At 32.0% G+C, this 21,490-nt stretch overlaps 2 protein-coding genes across 2 annotated transcripts in view; both read right to left on the bottom strand.

Annotated features, from left to right (window-relative positions):
- Positions 1-1,319: 1,319 nt before the first annotated feature.
- Positions 1,320-7,922, bottom strand: LOC111047944 (lysozyme C-1). The gene is made up of 2 exons (XM_039433229.1): positions 7,686-7,922; positions 1,320-3,194 (listed from the first exon to the last, which is right to left on the bottom strand). The coding sequence occupies exons 1-2, from the start codon at positions 7,758-7,760 to the stop codon at positions 2,805-2,807; spliced, it is 465 nt and encodes a 154-aa protein (XP_039289163.1). The 5' UTR covers positions 7,761-7,922; the 3' UTR covers positions 1,320-2,804.
- A 7,167-nt stretch (positions 7,923-15,089) lies between these two features.
- Positions 15,090-21,490, bottom strand: part of LOC111060382 (nuclear pore complex protein Nup54) — a 31,413-nt gene continuing 25,012 nt past the window's right edge. Inside the window, exons 10-11 of the mRNA XM_039433233.1 lie at positions 19,571-19,690; positions 15,090-15,632 (exon numbers count right to left, since the gene is read on the bottom strand). Coding sequence (XP_039289167.1) covers positions 15,408-15,632; positions 19,571-19,690 — 345 coding nt within the window. The 3' untranslated portion in view covers positions 15,090-15,407. The remainder of the gene's footprint in view (positions 15,633-19,570; positions 19,691-21,490) is intronic.

Genomic DNA, 21,490 nt, shown 5'->3' on the forward strand with positions numbered 1-21,490 from the left:
ATATATAATATCATGGTTGAACCTAAATAGTTATTTGTATATCTAGAGTGAAAAGTACGACTTTTTCTCCCTGTGGGAAAAAGTTTGAAGCCCGAGGCGAAGCCGAGGGCAGCAATTTTCCTGAGGGAGAAAAAGTATTTTTCGCTCGTGATGTACACAACATTTTTCCTCCATCTACATTTTTTTTATAGAAACTGCAAATAAAATCATTCTAATAACTTACGTATTGGTGACAATGATTCCTAACAACATAACCTAAATCTAAAACCTAAAAACCGGTCGTCTGATTGGCACTGCCGATTGCGCTATCTATCGGCAAAAGTTGTAACAATTATATCAGCTGAGCAGCTACCAAAAATGGCTGACTCCAGACTAATACGAATTAGTTGAGCCATTTTACTATGAGCAAAAGGTGAAAAGCTGCTTCAGACTAGACTCACCTTTTTTGAAGCACTTGCTTCAAAAGTTGAGCAAATGCTCTAGTTTATTCATACAATTTTGAGCAAAAGCTTTTACTTTTGAGGAAATGCTCAAACTATTTTCTTAATAAGCATGAGCAAAAGGTTTTGCTCACATTTATTCATAGAAAATGAAGCATATGCTTCACATTTTAGAAGTATAAGCAAATGCTCAACTTTATTCATATGGCCCATAGGCCCAATATGGTTGTCAGTGCTATATACCTTCACCCAACGAGAGAGAGTCTCTGGCTCTCATTAGATTTTCAAATACAACATCATTTTTGCTGTTAATTTTCTCTTATATGTTCGTGAAACAGCAAATTGTATATTTAAATACATGTTGTGAACTTCTATGTCACACAATAAATTTCAATCACCATTCGAATAACATAAAACTATACCATGCAAAACTTGGAAAAATATTTTCAATTTATTATTAAGTTTTGTAGAAATTTCCTCTCCCTGTATGTGTATTTCCCCATTGCTTTGAATTTTTCCAAATATGTAATACGGGGGATTTGAACAAATAATTCGTTTTCAATAAGATAGAAACCGTATTTATTTAACACATTCAGCATATCACAGAAAATACATATAATAATAGTTGAATATGTTCAAAAAAGCAAGTGTAAAAATATGACTTTATGCCATAGTCATGTTGAATACAAATTAGAAAATATAAGTATCAGTCACAATGTCTTTAGCTTTCTAAATTGTAGGACTGAATTCTGAGGAAAATTACAATCACAATGGTAATCGAGCTCAAATAAAACGACTGGGATTCATGTTGCCAGCATTATCAAGAGATGCAACATTTTTAAGCTTATCAGCATAAGCACATCATTAAGCTCCTATTTAAATAGAATATAATATTTTCATCACAGGGCTGGTCGAAGCAGAATACACAATATTATAAGGCATCATTTCCTACAAGTTATTAAAAAAAATTACAAAACCAATTCAATTACATCCCAGTTTAATCGTTATTATTACTATTGTATTTTTATAATTTCAAAGTGAAAAAACACTTACATTCTTTTGGCTAATCGTTATTATTCTTTAGAAAGACACTTATTCACATCTCCAATGTCTTAGGATAAGCATCACTCCAAGTATTTATTTCAATACGGTACATGCACGAAACAAAATGAACTCATTTCAAATGTGTGTTCCACTAGACCCAATCTGTATAGTATAATATTACAGTTAGGTACTGTTTATAGTAAGCTAACTGTAGTAGCAGTAATTCTGTAGTATTATCTTTATGACCCAAAAACTCGAATTTCCAATGGAGTATTTTTACATTCACACCAGATTCTTTATCCCCTAGTGTTATTTCAAACAATAGGGATAATTATCATTCTCACTTTTATCTATTATTGTAGAACTTCTTCACATTAATCTACCGTACTTTGTAAAGAAATTCTACACCACCCAGTTTTACAGTATTTCAAAAACCAGAAGTAATGATTTTTACTTATATTTGAACAAAAATTCTATACCCCCTCGTGCTATATCCAACTGATAGGAATAATCTCACAATTGTTCAATATTAAAATAACTTTATTAGGAAAAACACCCCCTCAAATATTTACTAGCTTTGCCGTCAGCACAGTGAGGCCTGAACACCACCCAGGCATTGAATCCGTTGCATGATAGTAATAATAGTTCTTACAACCAACAAGTTTTTATTTTTGTATAACTTCTAACATATACATAATCTAACTAATAGGAATAATATAATTACCAATATTATTCATTTTTGTATAACTTCTTCATGTTGATCTACTTTTAACAAAAATTCTACACCCCTCGTGTGTTATTTCAAAGTAATAGGAATAATATAATTACCAATATTATTCATTTTTGCATAACTTCTTCATGTTAAGCTACCGTACTTTTGAAGCTTTGAACATAAATTTAATCATTATTTATAATATAATATATATAATCATAAATTTAATCAAATTTCATCATTTATTCAAACTATTTCAATATGAATTCAAACTATTCCAACATGAATTTAAACTAATTGCCAAGTGAGAATTCTCACTTTTATCATAGAGAAACGATAGCATATATTAGATATCCCATGGTACAGGGCGTTTATGTCGCAAGTTTTACTGTTATCCCCATGCCGATAGTTCACATAATTCTTTCCCATGAAGCTCAAATTGTGCCGTTCATACATTATCACCCCAACAAAACAGTAAAAATTGACAGTAATCGGCTTGAGATAACAGTAAAAGTTGCGACATAAATTTCCTATACCATGGGATATCTACTTACACGATTGTTTCTCTATGCTATTATTCACCATTTGAATAACTACTACATAATTTATTATGGGAAACATCCCTCCAAATATTTAGTTGCTTTGCCATCAGCACAGTGAGGCCTGTACACCACCCAGGCATTGAACCCGTTGCCACTCAGCTTTTGATGTTGTCGATAGATGCGGCGGGCACACACGAAGTCGTCGCCAATATCATCGTCTTTGAGACTGTCGCAGCTCAGTCCGCACGCGTTGATCGCGCTATCTCCGGCCTCATCCTCACTGCACCAATAGCGACCGCTGATCTGGAACAGACCGTGGTCGCTCTGCGTATGACCGTAGGCGGTCGTGTTGAACTCGGACTCGTGGCGGGCGATGCACACCCAGGTAGCCAGCTGTTTCTCAGAGGCCTTGTGCTTGGTGCGGAGCTCCTTGGCTAGTTCGCAGCGGTTGTATACCTTAAAAAATAAATAAATACTTGGATTGTATGAAAAAAAATACGAATGGTGTACGAATGATGAACAAGGATAGCAACACCAATTTCAATCGAATAGTGCCATTATAACGTGGACCTCACTATATAAAGTTATCCATTTGATTTGATTTGATTTTGATTTGATTAAATTTTCTTCCTGGAGACTCTTTAAAGAGTATAGAAAATCGTCAAGGACTATTTGTCAAAAAAAGAATACATATAAACATATATTATATACATCACATTCCACAATGTACATTACAATTTAATCCTCCCTATTGTCAGTTTACCAACCTTTATGTTTATTTCTGCTCACTTCTCCAGAAAGTGCGAGCAATGAAGAAATGCGTTATAATTTGCAAAATCCCGTTCAGCCACAATTAGAGTGAATCTTTAGGGGAAAAGACCTACTGTATGCGGGTTTTCAAACCATAAGACCAAATTATCATAGTTTCTCATGTGATATTGTGTATTGTAAATTTATTAAATTGAATTTTTTCGGAAATGTGGATTTAACCATAGAGAAACAATATAGCGTACCGTAAGTATAGCGTAATTGAAATTTCAGTCTGCATGGTTTCTATCGTTTCTTACCTGTATCTAAGTCCAAAGTCTATAGCAAGGTATATTGCTACAGACCTTGTCATATTTAATATGATACAGCAAAGTCATTATTAACGAAATTTTTAAGAATACATCAATACAAGTCAGTATTAATGATGGAAAGGATTTGAAAAAACATAAAATATTCTAGGTGACACAGTATAAGCATTGAGAAACAATAGCGTAAGTATAGATATCCCATGGTATAATGAGTTTATGTCGCAACTTTCCCTGTTATCTCAAGCCGATTACTGTCGATTATTGTCGATTTTTACTGTTTTGGCCGGGTGAGAGTGTATGAACGGCACAGTATGAGAGACTACCAGTGTAACACAGCTTCAAGGGAAAGAGCAACCGTACGTGGACTATCGGCTTGAGATAACAGTAAAAGTTACGACATAAACTCCCTATACCATGGGATATCTACTTACGCTATTGTTTCTCTATGATTTAACTAATTGAATCTTATAATGAATGAATTCTTATGAATCTGAATAATTTTATTAACTCACACAGTTAATTCCTGACAATCTATAATGAACTATGAACTCAATCATATACTGGATAATAAAACTTCTCTTCAAAATCTATTGTCATCAACTAGTGAGATTCAAAAATGTTCTGCTTAATCTCACAAGAGGAAGAGAAAGCATGAAAAGTGTAATAAACAATAATAATAGATTATTTTAAAAAGAATCATAGAAAAAGATTCAAGCAAACTTCAAATAAAATAAATCGAATCAAATTATTTTCCATTTTTTACAATATATACAGAGCATGAAATTACCATAGTTACTGAAATAATTACCATATAACTAAAAAATTACAATCATTCCCTGAAGAACATTACAATATATCAAATTATCAGCAATGACGATTGAAATCACCATCAAGTTGAATTAGAAAATTTTAAAACTCTAGGACGTCATTGTACAAATAATCTTAAAACGCCTATAAATATTATGATGATCTGTTTTTTCGAAGCAATCAGACTCTTGTTTCTATTGAACTTTCTGAATTCCTTATTTAGATGAGAATGCGTGATAAATATTAACATTCCATTATACAAAGTGAAGTGATTTTAAAATTACGTTACATGCGCCTCTTTTTCATAACATTTTTTCGATGATTTGACAAATTACTCCACTCAAAATTATAATTCCCTTCAATTTTAGTAGAGATAAATAATATAAAAAGGCATCGCATAGTTGGAATATAATTCATGGAATACTTTCAAAGATTAAGAGATGAACGTTTTTTGTTCTGTTGTGATTTAATTTGGTATATTTGCAGAACATTCACAAAGCACACGGAACAAAATCAGTGACATCACTGAAACATTCAGAATAGACTATTTCTCAGTTTTCTTTATCTTGCATATTTTTGTTATTAAGAATGAATTTTTTATTGACAATAATACAAGTTGAAGTTGCTTTCCATGACGAAACACTATATAATAACTTTGTTGAAGTTCTGACACTGTGTTACTAGTGAATATTTGAAAAACACTTACTTTTTTGGAGTCTTGAGGAATGAATTTCACTCCTGTTTTTCAAATATCTACTAGTAACACAGTGTCAGAACTTCAACAAAGTTAATAATACAAGATTTTTAGTAAAAAAGAATTACAAAATAAAGATTACATATAAATACAAATAAGATGAAGCAAAGAAAACTGAGTAATAATCTATTCTCATCAATATCAAACAGATACTATAATAAATAAATGATAAAGTAGAAGAATTTCAAGAAATTGAAGTTTAAAATTTCATCTCAGAATAAAAGGCAGCAGTAGACGTATACAAAAACTACTGAATAACAATGAAAAATTGACTGACTCCTTATCAATGTAGCTAGAAAAAGGTACCAGAGGGTACTGGCACAGAATACAGCATATTATAGAAATTTTAAATTTAAATAAAAATATAAATCTGAGTACCCTATCCAAATTATTTTGTCATGACATGTTTCGGCTGTATAATGCCAATTACCAAAAAATTTCGTGATGAAATAATTTAAAAAGGGCACTCAAATTTATATTTTTATTTATATATTCGAAAGTAGCTCTAAAGAGAAAAAGATCAATATATAGAAGTTTTCTCTGGTACTGGCCTTACTGTCCCTTCCCCGTGGGGCTTTGAGATGAAACCCAAAATAGAGAATACCCCTGTCTGATCTCTCAAATCAGTCGCATGCAAAGCGGAAGTACATTAATAAAACCTCAACAATCACTTATATATTAGCAATGAATCCACAACTGATTTATTGTTCAGATATCAGTGCAAAAAGGTACGGTATTCAATTGAAACATTTTTTCAAATGACATTCTTCAAAACCTTCTATTGTAATATAAAACAAAAATATCGTACCGTACCATACAAACTTCCAATTACAAAAATGTAATTACCGGCAGAAAAATAAGCATATTATGATAATTTTAGTTAAATATGCACTCATTTTTATATATTTATTAACCACAATTTCTTCAAAAAATGAAAGAGAAAATGAAACAAATATCTAACAGTTCCTAGTTAATCCTATAGAAACTTGATTTAAAGATGCAAATCAAATCAAATCTTTATTATTGTCATAAACAAACTTTGATTGCATGAACAAAAGTCAATTGAACATGATATTATTATCCATATAGAACATACACAAAAAAATATATACATAAATTCAAATAGCCACATAATCTTGCAACACCGTTCCTATTGTTGTTAGAACTATCAAATAGTTGAAACTACTGCTGTAGTAATAGCTTCTTTTAATCATAGCATTGTGATTGCTGGAGTGTTTATTGGTGAACTAGTTACCAATTATTTTCTATGTTGTTTAAATCAACAAAATGCTATTGTTTTATAATGTGTACATTTATCATTGCTATATTCAATTCTATAGGTACTATTTTGATTAGGAATATTCAACTCAATTTATATTTAATACCCATTTGATATTTAACAAGTTATCTTACAGGTGGTTGGCATTGTTTCTCAAAATTCAACTCATTGAAAATAGCCAACAATATTGACAAGAAAATTAACAAATCACGGCAGAAAATGATTATCTTATGCTGCTAAACTAAGAAGTTCATGAAAATCTAATTTAAAAAAAAAATTTAAATTATATACTACACTCATTAAGCTTACTGAACAAGCACCAAGAAAGGAAAAACTACATAGGCTCTCAAATCATGGATTGCAGTTCTATTAAGTCGAATTAATTGTGATTTATACTAAATCCAGATAAGTTATAGAGTGCGATATTATCTATTTCCTTATTTATTTGAAAATGTACCTACATATTTCAGGGCACAAGAGGAGCTCTATCCCATTATTTCCCTCATAATGTATACTGAGCAGTACAATTTATAAAACAGTACATGAAATTAAGATAAATACAATGATCTTAAGTCAATTATAGAAATTGTAAAAATATTTTGCTCAAATCAATACATTTTAGCGGATAAAAGTGCAATGATCAAAGAAAACCCAAATAAAAACTTATAGCCTAAAGAATGTTTTTGTCACTAACAGTGGTATAAGGCCATCAAAATATAACTAATAGGCTACTATTAAGTTAAAGTTGATTCTGCAGAGAAGTTTCAGACTATTGATTCTGGAGAGAAAATTCGAAAACAAGTTTATTGAATAAGTACTAATTCTACAGTAAGTATATTGTCTATATTGTGAGTTTTAATGAAGCTCACATATATACGGTATACACAACTAAGCGCCATGAATAACAACAATAATAATCAAATAATAATATATTAATTCTACTGTAAGTCTATTGTCTATAATTTTAAATTTAATTATTTAAGTTTAAGTCAGTCTTTTGCAATAATATTACAAGGAAAATGAAACTATACCTTCCCTAGTACAGCCGGAAAAATCCACAGTGCAGTTATGCACAGAGCTATTCTCCCAAGGCTGCCTGCGTACATCTTTCCGCAGCTGCTGATCAATTGAGACTGAGATAACTTACGCACAATCTTCACCAACTAAAGTTCAACCTTTGACTTTGCGGTATTTGACAGATCGAGAACAGGTTGATACAAAGAGACCTTGGTCGTCTATCCAGATACTCAGCGCTTGAAAAAACCTTTCCATTATTTATAACCGATTAGCGTGTGCCATTTGAATGAAATTTTTTCGCCGTCATAAACACTACTGCCAGAGGCTAACAGATATTATTATACATGAGGTGTGATGATGCATCGTCTCCAGAATGGTAATAACTGTTTACGCTTTCTCTCCCATGTCTGGCGATGAATTAATTGAGTTTGCCAAACTTTTTGTGAACGATTCCTGTCTTGAATGAGTTTTTTTCGTACCGAGAATACGAGTGTACGAGTTGTCATTTGTTTTTTTATTCCAACTTGGTTTATTTTAATTAATTAAACGTAATTTTTAAAATATCTATAGGTTAGATGAATAGTTGGCACTTGATAATGGCATGATTGACAGAACGTGTTTAAAAAAAAACAAGGATACAAGCTATTCTTGCATTGGCTAGAGTAAATGCATTCAAGTATTTAGGAGTATATCTGAATGAATATTTAAAATGGAATATCCACATTATCAACACCTGTAGCAAAATGAAATATATCATTCATAAATTTTATAAATTGAACAAGTTAAACGAAATTAAAATGATTAAAATGGTATACTTCGCTTATGCTCAGGCCATCCTCCAATATGGGATAAGAGTATGGGGACCCATTTCAGAAAGATAGAAGTGATCAAGAGACACATTATCAGGGCTGCACTTGGCAAACAAACACGCTACCCCAGCTCTCTATTATATAGCGAGTTTAAAGTACTTAAATTTAGACAATTTTTTTGTAAACAATTTAATTGTGTATCTGGATAAAAATAGAAATCTGTTCACAGCTCATGTAAAAATCTGGTGTGGTACACTCACACAACTTTCCTTGCTCATATTTGAAACTACGATGAAACTTCTGTATATGTGTATATATAATAATTATTGTTTTCAGAGTACTTTATCCTTAGAGTAAATTGTGAAATACGATTATTTTTGTAGTCGTAATTTTTTTAAAGTTGTCAAAACAGCTGTTCTACAGATGAAATATCTCGACTATGTGTTATTTTTATGAACTGCGCTACCTACCTACCTCATGCACGAGAAGGAGGTTACTAAGTCCATTTCTCAAGGATGGGGTGGACCCCCCATTAGTTTCCCAGAGAGGAGAATCATGCCAGTTGATAGAGCTGATAAAAAGCTATTCATTTAATAAATTTGAAGAAAATCGTTACAGCCGTTTTCGAGAAAACCGTGAAAAACATGGTTTTTTAGTGATTATCCGCCATTTTTCTCAAAAATATTACGGAGCTCCTGCAATTTTCCCAGAAATGAGACTCATGTCAGTTGATAGGGCTTATAAATAGCTATCCATGGTATGAATTTGAAGGAAATCGTTAAAGCCGTTTTCGAGAAAACCGTGAAAAACATGGATTTTTAGTCATTATCCGCCATTTTTCTCAAGAATATTACAGAGCTCCTGAAATTTTCCCAGAAATGAGACTCATGTCAGTTGATAGGGCTTATAAATAGCTATACATGGTATAAATTTGAAGAAAATCGTTAGAGCCGTTTTTGAGAAAATCGTGAAAAACATGGTTTTTTAGTAATTATCCGCCATTTTTTCCGCCATCTTGAATTGAATTTTATTGAATTTCTTATTGTCGGGTCCTCATGGTATAAGGACCTTAAGTTTAAAATTTCAAGTCAATCGGTTAATTAGGAATGGAGTTATCGTGTTCACAGACATACACACATACACACATACACACATACACACACACACACACACACACACAGACCAACACCCAAAAATCATGTTTTTGGACTCAGGGGACCTTGAAACGTATAGAAAACTTGAAATTGGGGTACCTTAATTTTTTTTGGAAAGCAATACTTTCCTTACCTATGGTAGTAGGGCAAGGAAAGTAAAAAAGTACAGTTTTCGTTCGCCTACCATTTTTCCTGTACCACGAACGGACCTAACTGTGTGTAGGAGGCAATTTGATCATATATGCCATAAATTAATCAATTGTATACCGGAAAATTTTCTCATGAACAGGATCTGAAAGTCAACTTTGCAAGTAATAGAGGATTGGATAAAATTGCAGGGTGAATTCAATAATATCTTGTTGTAATTGAAAACTTCTGTACCTATACAATATACTTTTCAATTTTTCTTTTCTTTCTCTTTCTCCTTACTTTCTTCTTTCGTTTTTCATCCTTCTTTCTCTTCCCTTCTTCTTCTTCTTCTCTCTCTCTCTCTAACATTTATCTAACATTTTTGTTAACATAAAAGTGTTTTACATTTTCCCTTACAAGCTTTATCAGTTTACTACTATGTACCTATGCCAGCGCACAAATCTAGGTTTTGCTGGCTTTGTCAGATAGAAAACAAGTTATTTTTAATTTAAGAGTTTATGTGTTATTGGAATCTTATTATGTATTTCTTGCTTGTCTATTATTTTTATGATTCATAGTCTTCATTGTATTGTTTTCAATTTGACAAAATAAATTTGAATTTGAATATTCTTTCCAATTGAAAAGTTATAGACTAAATATTTCAATACTATAGTAGGCTACTACAGTATTCTATAACTTCATTGAATATTTTTTCGTGAATTATTGAGGACTGGAAATTCAATTGTTTTCATATTTCCCATCATCTTAAAAAATATAAGGATAATTCAAGTTTAGTCGTTGGATTGGTTTTTATTGTATTTTTAAATGTTCTAAATTTCTATCTATACACATCAATGTTTTGAAGGGAAAGGGGGAAAATTTATCATATATATATATTTAGAATTCATAATTTTATTGGATGAACTATAAAGAATTCATTGATAGCTGAAGTTATCATTTTGTAATCATTCATCATTTTTTGTTCATACCTGTTTTTAATGTGAATAAATCGATTTCTCAATAAAAGTGTTCAAATACCGAGTGGTTATTCTCTAGTTTTCCCTATAGAATAAGACTATTCTTATTTGATTCAGGAATATTTAAGTTTTTTGAATAGTAGTCTTCTCAATTTTTTCAATATGCTAAGACGGTTCTGTGATGATGGTTCATAAACTATGTCATACAGTGCGAAAATACTATTCACCCTCTTTTAAACCAGATTGAAAGTTTTCAAAGAAGAGACCGTTTGAGAAACTCTAGTTTAGAGTTGGAGGTGATAATTTATTACTCACATTCTATGAATGAAAATTCATTCAGAATCAGGAGTTCCAGTAAATGCCTACAATTCACTGATAAGTGATTAAGTATAGCCTAGACACCGCTGGCCCTCAGGCTCAATATTGAAGGTCAACCGTCTCATCATTTCAAGTCACGGTAGCACAAACCAGTATTCAATTTTTTCCGTATCTCCTTCGAAATATCATCAAAAAGGAAATGTGAAAGGTGAATTTTGTACATTTTTATCTGAGTCTATCTTGCGTTTTTAATGGATCTGCAAGGATATAATAAAACATGTGGAATTAATAAGAAATTCTGAAAATTCTGTGAAGTGAAGAACTACAAGACTTGACCTATTTCGGACCATGTGTCTAAATCTGGGAGAGGAATAGAACAAGGATGCCTTATTTTTTCTTCCCCTATCATTTTGATTATTCATTTATTTAAATATTGATAGATACACTATCATTCTCAACTATGAATGATTGGGAGAGGAACAACAGGCTTGAAGCCCAAAACTGTTCCTTTCCCAAATTTAGATAGAAATTGTCCAAAATAGATTTTTTTCCAATTTTGAGTCCAAATTATTTATAAACTAGAAATTTAGAATTTAGGAAAGTTGAAAACCAAATTAAATAAGAATACTTTACTAAATCATCACTAATGACTGAAATATACTGTATTAAAAATTGAAAATTCTTAATTATGTACTTATTGTATCAATGAATGAATGAATAAAGTAGTGAAAATGTGACTGTATGAATGAAAATAATTAAAATTCTCCTTTTTCATTTTGCTTTCAATAACAATTTTTTTTTACTATAGCTCTACAGCCCATTGTGGGCTTTGGCCTCCTCCACAACATTCCTCCAAACGTTTCTATCCATTATAAATCCTCTCCATCCTCTAAAACCCATCTTTATCAAATCATCCCTTATCTCATCTTCCCATTGTATTCTTGGTCTGCCTTGTTTTCTTCTCGAGTGAAGCTTCTCGTTAAGCACTATTTTTGGCATTCTGGTTTCATCCATCCTGTAAATATGTCCGAATAATCTTAACCTCTGTGCCTTTATGAAGCGTACTATACTACGACCTTTTATTAATAGTTCAAGTTCAGCATTGGTTCTCCTTCTTCAACAGGACCGTACACTTTTCTAAGCACCTTTCGTTCAAATACACTTAAATTATGTTGGTCTTCCTTAGTCAAAGTCAATGATTCAGAGCCATAGGGAACTACAGGTCTTATAAGGGTTTCATAAATCTTAAGTTTGCTGCTTCTACTGATGAGCCTGTTCTTTAGAAGCTTCATGTTGCTGTAGTATGCTCTATTTCCCGATAATATTCTTTGTTTGATACTGGTGCTCATCATATTCTGATTATTCAATTCCACACCCAGATAACTGAAGTTTTTCACTCCCTCAAACAACCTATTATCGATCCTCAGATTCTGTGGAACCCTTCGCGCTTGACTTCTTGATATTTTCATGTATTTTGCTTTATTTTCATTGACTAGGAGACCAATCTTTTGTTTTTTTCAATAACAATGTTACCATAAAATGGTTCTGCAATATTGATGCAGCAAGTTGTGAAATTAATAGTAAAAATTGTGGCAATATAAATCCTATACTATTAAACTGTATATTATACTGTTTATATGTTCATATGTTTAGATGTTTTTATGTTTGTATTTCACCGGATCTCGAAAACGGCTCTAACGATTCTCACGAAATTCAGAACATAGTAGGTTTATAATATAAAGATTCGATTGCACTAGGTCTCATCTCTGGGAAAATTCGCTGGAGGACATTAAAAGGATAATTATTATTCATCCTTGGAAAAACAGCTGATAATGATTATTTCGTCGTCTGTTGGTGATGGAAGTGAGTGAGCGAGTTCATGTGTGTGGGACTGTGTCAAAATTATGACCCAGCTGTTGAACTTTTGTAATCATTCAATCAGGTACTTAGTGCCGGTTGCAAAAAAGCCGGGTTATTTTCAATCCTGATTAATTCCAGTAGATCCATCTTTTTGAAATGGTCTTCTCTGATTTGGTTCACGTGAAGTTAATCAGGATTAAAACTCAACCGGCTTTTGTGAAACTGGGCCTTTGTGAGGGAAATTTTTGCATTCCTCTGGGAATTAATTTCAATTTACTGTGATTAGATAGAACATTTATTTATGAATGCTATTATAATTTCTTCTTTCGTAATAATTTTTTCATGCTTTTTTACTCCAGAGCGAAGCTTGGTCCCCGATATTGGAAATGACCAGTAGACAATTTCTGAGTAATATTGCTGAAGATGAAGGTGATATTTATCCATATTAAATAATTGATAGCATATATTGACAATATCTAGTCTTCCTATCCAATCAGTAGATACCGACGCTAGGGCAGTTGTGTATTGCCGTTATAATATTGAGCAGATGTTATTAAATATTGGAGATGACTAAGGGCCAAGTCACATTAAGCGTTTTTCAGACGTTTTTGCTGATTCACGAACGCCAAACCAATCAGCTGATAATCAGTCAATGATGGGGCAAAATAAATGGGGGATAAGGCGGCAAAAACGCCTTAAAACGCTTCATATGACTTGGCCCTAATAGAGTTTTATCAAGCAGTGACTATTGTAAGGTCCACGTTGTAATGGCAGTGTTTGATTAGCAATGGTATTGCTATCCTTGTCTATCATTCAAAAATCGGATGGCGCTATCTCTTTCTCGCTTTGCTCTGTTGCCAGATCGTCCTTTAACAATGTAGAATTAATAATTAATTAACAAAATACTTCATCTAAATTTAAAAAAAACCCTCTATGGAATTATTGAAAAATATAATTTTTTGCTTAATAAAATATAATTGATGATTTAAAACGAGAATGAACAGTATTTAATATTACATCAATAAACCTGTATCAGCTACTGTCTATAGAAAGCATTGATAAGACAGAGGATCGGCAACGTTTTTCTTCTATCTTTCTCCACTGCCATTATAACTTGGACCTCACTATAGGAAAGAGGTTGCATTGATCAAATAATATTGTTCAAAAGTTATAAAAAAATGTTTATTAAAAAAATCTTAGAAGGTACATGAGAATTAAATGAAAATGATTACCATCATTATAACCATAAAACGTTTATACAGCGAAATTAAGTTGTCCGTAAGAACCTACACATCAATAAAATCCATAAGAATACGTTATCATTAATACAAAATTGAAAAAATTTCAGTTGGTTTAAAATTTTCCCGGAAACAAATCAAGGATCATCATTTTGAAGCTAATCCGTGAGAATCTATACCTGAATAAGAATACGGTATTATACAGAATCGAGGAGATCCTCTGTTGGCTTGAGATAATTGGATTGAAACTAACAATATTGATCATAATTTTGTTGCAGTCTAAAACATCAATACTATTTATTTTAAGAAAATTTGATTTACTAGAAATTTGAAAGTTATGAATTATGGGAACACATCAGAAACTAAACTATCAATAATTATTATTAAACGAAAATCCCAATCAAATGCTGTAAATCACCTTGAAGACTTATGCTACTTCAAATATCGAAAACAGGGTAAATAGCTAGATGGAAATTTGACGAGCGCTACAATACGAAAATTATTTGTCAGCCCGGGAATATGTTTTACAAATAAGTCAGCACGGGAAATAATTTTTGTATTGTATAATTTGTATAATATTTGTTTTAGTAGCGCTCATATTTCCATCTAGCTGTTTACCATGTTGTCAATATTTGCAGTAGCAGAAGTCTTCGGGGTGATTTACAGCATTTAATTGTAATTTTCGTTTAATAATAATTGAATTGCTAACCGCAGAGAGGAAACATGTCTAATTAAAAAAAAATCAATAAATCAACTATTTAATGTAAGATACATCGTTTACTGTAGAAAGGAAACATGTGCAACTGAAAGCATTGAAAGTAATGCGACGTTTTGAATGAATAGTTTACTGCAGGTTTAGGTTTTATTAAGTTTCTTGTCTCTCCTGTACAATTATGAAAACTGGACATGTTGCCTTTCTGCGGTTAGCGATTCAATTATTGATAAATTTAGTTTCTGATGTGTTCCCATAATTCATAACTTTCAAATCTTTAGTAAATCAAATTTTCTCAAAATAATAGTATTTTTGATTTAGACTGCAACGAAATAATAATCCATTGTTGGTTTAAAATAATAACTATTCATTAATTTAGCATTTGAACAAAATGCAACTTCCAATTTATTGCCATCAGTAAACTATCAAATTGATAATATTGCCATATTGTAATTGATAATATTCAATTTGTAATCACTTTTATGGCGAATGAATGAATTGTATTAATCACAGAATGATAGGAAATAATGATAAGGTTTTTATGAGGATAAAAGTTTTTTAGTTCCTTCTTTCATCAACTTGAGATCTTGTAGATCGTTTTGTATGACTTCGATGAGATGCGCCATTCCGTTCTGTTCCATCATCAGGTATTGCCTTATGTCGTCCTTCATGGTCGGGTCCATAGAGTAGCCTCCTGATGTTTCGCGTTGAGTGGCCTCCTGTCGTTGCAACCGCATTTGAGAGAGAAGTTCGCTTAGTCGACCCTGAAACAGTTACAGGTCCATCAAATACTATTTTTCCAAAACCGAATATACCGGGTGATTCAAAAAGTACTTTACAACTTTGGAAATTAATATAAATCTTATTAAACAAGGTACAGAGCTGGTTTTGGTGTTGTTTTTTTTAAGTAGTAAACTCCAAGTTTTGACTCGCATAGTCCGCTAGTGCCTGGTCGCGCCGCACAAGCGCTAGCGGCAGTTACGTCCGTCAAAGATGGCTGCCTTCACTGGACCCGAGCGTGCTAGCTGTGTGTCTTGTTTTGAAAAACAGCATAGAGTACCTTGAAATGTTGCAACAATTTTTGATACCACAGATCGATGAGGATGACCGAGAACGATACGTTTTCTTTATGCAAGATGGCGCACCATCACACCATCTGACTGACGTCCGGGATTTTCTTAATGAACGCTTTCCAAATCAGTGGATTGGCCGTAATGCGCCAATCGCATGGCCTCCTCGTTCCCCAGACCTAACACCGCTGGATTTTTTCTTGTGGGGTTTCATAAAAGATATGGTATATGTACCTCCTTTACCAGCCTCTCTACCTGACTTAGAGCAAGGATTTGCCCTGCTGTTGAGCAAGTTACACTTGAAATGCTAGTGCGAGTCTGGGAAGAAATCTACTATCGATGGGATGTCTGCAGGATAACCAACGGAAGTCACATAGAACATCTTTAGTTTAAGGTAAAAAAGCTTGAAGTGTTTTCCTTTAAAACATCACCAGAACTAGCTCTGTACCTTGTTTATAAGATTTATATGAATTTTCAAAGTTGTAAGTCCTTTTAGAATCACCCGGTATGAGCACTGGAGTGAAATTGAAGCTAACAATAGAAAGTATTTGGGAACCACCTACAATATTCCAAATAAGGAAATATAAAATATAACCCATAATCAAGTTGATAAATCTATACTATAATTATAAATATATTCATCTATTGTACCATCCATGACAACTGCAAGTAATAATCAGTTTTGAACTATTTTCGATGACATTACAGTCTAATTTACCATCTAATAAGACTGTAGAGTCATCGAAAATAGTTCAAAATATGTTAATAAATGTTAAATATATACAATACAATATATATGTAGAATATAATTATATAATAGTTCAATATATGTTACATTTGGGAAGTCCGTATCACAAGGTATCAAACTATCAATCCGATAACTGAAAAACTTCAATAAAGGAAGGAATTGGCTTATACATGTACGTAATTCATGTTTGACGCATCAGCATGTCTGAACTAATCATCTTAGATTTGTAATACAAAGTTTACGTAAGATAAAAGCACAAAAAAATAGTTTTTCTATTTTCAATTATTACAAATCTTAATACTTTTAATATCAGCATGGAACTATAAAACTAAATTCGATCGAATGACAGTCCCTTGACGAACGGGTAACACCTGCTCGTAACGAATAAAAAGAAAAATGAAATTTATTCATTGAAAATTGAAATTTACTCATGAAATTGACAAACTAGCAACTGAACTATCCTGTGGAATATGTAATCTGAATGAGAAAACCATACTGGTGGTTTTTTCACCTACCGTTTATTATTATTACACTTTGGTTGGATGTATTGTTATGTTGAGCTTTGTTTGATTTATGTTTATGTATTTATGAGTGTGGAATAAATAAATTTGAATACTGAAATTTATTCATAGCAACAATAAATGTAGATAGAAAATTAGCAACAAGATAGAAAATTGTCGCTGAATTCAGATCATGTATAAACGATTCATAGTTTTATACTCCGTTATTATGAAATTGGTTGTAAATATTACCAATATTGAGAAAATAGGTAGTTGACATAATTCATTAGCATTTGAATTTTCAGTTCAATTAATTAAACTAGACGAAAAGAACATTGAAAGCCAATCTTCTACATTGATCCTTGGGGATAAATATACAAAGCATTACGATCAGCTATAGTGAGGTCCACGTTATAATGACAGTATTTGATCAACTTTGGTTTGGCTATCCTTGTCTATTATTCGACAAAGCCGGTGGTACTATCCTTTTCTAGGTCCACAACGATGCCAATTATGTTTTTGACAGTGTAGAAATATAATTAATTAATGCAGAGAATCGGCATCGCTATTCTTCTATCTTTATCCACTGCCATTATAACGTGGACCTCACTATAGTTACTTTCTGCAAGTAATTTCAGATACTAAGATAGGCTATACCAGTAATTTGAAAAATATTTTTAGAGGTAAAGTATAAAAAAACTCCATAGAAATTTTCATCACCACAATATCAAATAGAAAGTTCTAAAGAGAGTTTAGACTACGGAATTTATTTTCTCAAAGCCTGCCGAGATTACATTGATGCATTAATACATACACTGTCATTCTCAACTATGAATGATTGGGAGAGGAACAACAGGCTTAAAGCCCAAAACTGTTCCTTTCCCAAATTTAGATAGAAATTGTTATATTGGCATTGTCATATTCATAACAGATATTTTTACTGAGATAATTTGAATTTCAGGTGGAAATAAGAATTAATGAAAAAACATAATTGGTATCGATGTATATATATTTATTTAGTATATGTATACTAAATATATATCATAAATATATCACATTATATATATTATATATATATATTATGTGATATATATATATATATATATATATATATATATATATATATATATATTATATTTTCAACACAACATTCTTTTTGAACACTTGTATAAAAAACAGTTGACAAAAACGTAATTGAACATAATTGGTATTGTCATATTCATATCAGATATTTTTACTGAGATACTTTGAATATCAGGTAGAAATCAGAATTACATAAAAAAACATAATTTAACGCATGTTGGTATCGATGACCTATATTTTTATAACATTCTTTTTGAACACTTGTATAACAAATCTGGTGTGGCGCACTCACACAACTTTCCTTGCCGTTATGAAAATTGATCACCTGACGCTAGTGTTCACGCGCATCTCAAGTCTACTATTCAAAGATTTGAGCCAGCTGGTGACAGGACAATAACGCTGGAGACACACGAGGTCTGCTATCGCTTCATAGTGAATGATTTAATAGAATCAACAGTTGCCAACAGTTTGCAATTGAATAATCACATTTTCAAATAGGTTATGTTTATACTTCATGATTTTAGTCCAATTTTGAGCCCAAAATATTATTAGGGCCTACTAGTAGTTCTGTGAACAGTAGACCTCACGCAGTATTTTCATCCACAAGTACCTGATTGAAACTATAGACCTTATGGAAATACAGCAATAGACTGGCTTTTCCACACATCTGTGTAATCACTTGTCAGCTGATTTATGATGAATAATTCTATAGTCTGATTTTTACTCTAATATTGGCGTATGAAAGAGGTTCCTTTTTCCTTTTATATTATCCTTGAAATGCAAAATTTCCAAAAACCTTGTATAGACGTCGACGCGCAATTGAAAAAGGAACATACCTGTCAAATTTCATGAAAATCTATTACCGCGTTTTGCCGTAAATGCGCAACATATAAACATTCAAACATTTAAACATTATTTTAAACATTTAAACATTAAGAGAAATGCCAAAACGTCGACTTGAATCTTAAGGTGCGTACAGATATACGAGCCGCGAACATGAGCAATTCACTTTTAATCAGCTGATGCCAAGCTTTTTATATCTTTATCTTACCGTTTCTGTAAAAATACAGATATAGTCAGCTGATTAAAAGTGAATTGCTCATGTTCGCGGCGCGTATATCTGTACGCACCTTTAGACCTCACTTCGTTCGGTCAATAAACTGGGAATTCAGAATTTAGAAAAGTTGAAAACCAAATTGAATAAGAATACTTCACTAAATCATCACTGATTACAAGACTCATAATAATTTTCAATTAAAATAGAGATGAGTTGAAAGAAGTTATAAGATGATAGTTCATACCTTGAAATGGGTTGGCATATTGATTTGTGTTTTCAGCGCATCCAGTTGATTTCTCAAGACATCTTCTTCTGGTCTCAAAGCAACGCCAACATTCCTGGTGATTTCCTGTTTCACAAGAACCTAAAAAACAAAAAGTTCAACTCTTTAGAATAAGGAAAAAACGAAAGTACTGGATTCAATTATACAAACAAAAAGTAAAATTAGTCCCACTATTTTCATTAATATAATGCCCGGTTCCTTCAAGCTCGGTCAAGACATTTGAACAAGATGAAGCTGGGTAGGTTTTACAAGTAGGCACAGGAATGATTTATGGTGAGTAACTATCTATCGCCATAGAAATAATGTATTCCAGTACCCATGGAAACGTTTTCCACTGCACTCAAAACCTTAAACCGTACCTAATTTGACCATGCTAAATGTCTTGAAAGGGCTAAATTTATGAATGTTTCGAATCTTCAACCACAAATTACTTCTGTATGTCACCAAATATTCTAGGATGCGATTATAAATCAAAAAGTAGAACAAAACACAACCTTCAAATGCATCTTGGGAAATCTATGTTCCATCTCGATTTTTAAATAAAAAGTAGAACATAAGGGTGTGATCAGATTGAATGCGTATATGTGCAGAGTGTAAGTCAGATTATGCATGCAACACCCTGTGGGTTGGGTGAGCTTTGAGACGATCATCGTACTCAAGAATGTGTTGAAAACCAGAATTCACCCACAGCATCCATGCTTGTCGTAGGAGGCGACTAAAATGGACCTCAAGGCAACTCCAGAAGTTGCCTTCAAATTCAAATTCAAATTCAAATTTATTTCTCAAAAAACATACACAATTATAATAATCTAATATTATAACATATAAAAATAATACAAGAAAAATACTATTAAATATATAAAATGATCCCAAAACTGCAGTAATTATTTTTTTATGTCCATCTATGTTTAAGGAGAAGCCTACAAGGTAAAACTGTGCGTAGACCTAAGTTGCAGTAATATATTTATTCAATATAAACTAAGAAATTGAACCAAAAAGAACAAGATTAGTGGAACTTACACACAATATAAGTTTGTAGATTAATTAGATAAAAGTTAGTAAAACACAATAATTATTATTCTATGATAAAAAAACAAAACATAAAAACAAGAAATAGTTGGTGCTTAGAAGATTTTTTCTTCAGTTTTATTTGATCTTATCCATTCCTCAATCTCGCAATTTAGTTTTTTGCTCCGGCTTGTATTGGCAACAAAATGAGTAGGAACAAGATTTATTATCCTCTGTGATAAGTAAGTGAATTGTCTTCTACATACATTCAAATCCATCCTCTCTTGATGGAATGTTTCTCTAATAGGACGTAAATTTAAATTCAAGTTTCTTTCACGAAGAAGAAATTTATTTTTATTCTTCTTGATATATATTATCAAATTTTTTATGTACAGCTGTCGAACAGTTAGTACTTTGAATTCATTGAAAAGATCGCTTGTAGGATAAAGTCTGGGTTTGCCTAGAATTGTTTTAATAATATATTTTTGAATTATGAAAAGTTTTTCAAAATGTGTGTTCAAGGCTCCACCCCAAGCTCTTATTCCATATTGTAAGACAGCTTGTGCATAAGAGAAGTAGATTAATCGGGCTATTTTCAAGTTATTTAGTTCTCTAATTTGATGAAATTTATATATTAGAAATTTTATTTTTAAACACATGCTGTTTATATGAATATTCCATCTCAGATATGAATCCAACAGTATTCCCAGGTATTTTACTCGGTCCTTTTTCGAATTTCAGGACAAAAGCAGTGATTTGTTGATTGTTGACAATTGCAGTTTACTTGGTGTATTTTAATACTTTCTATTTCATGAGGTTGTGTTTGGGCATTGGGTGAGAAAGTCATGAATACGCTTTTAGAAGCATTTAAAG

The sequence above is a fragment of the Nilaparvata lugens genome, chromosome 7, assembly GCF_014356525.2.
Source record: "Nilaparvata lugens isolate BPH chromosome 7, ASM1435652v1, whole genome shotgun sequence".
Lineage (NCBI taxonomy): Eukaryota > Metazoa > Arthropoda > Insecta > Hemiptera > Delphacidae > Nilaparvata > Nilaparvata lugens.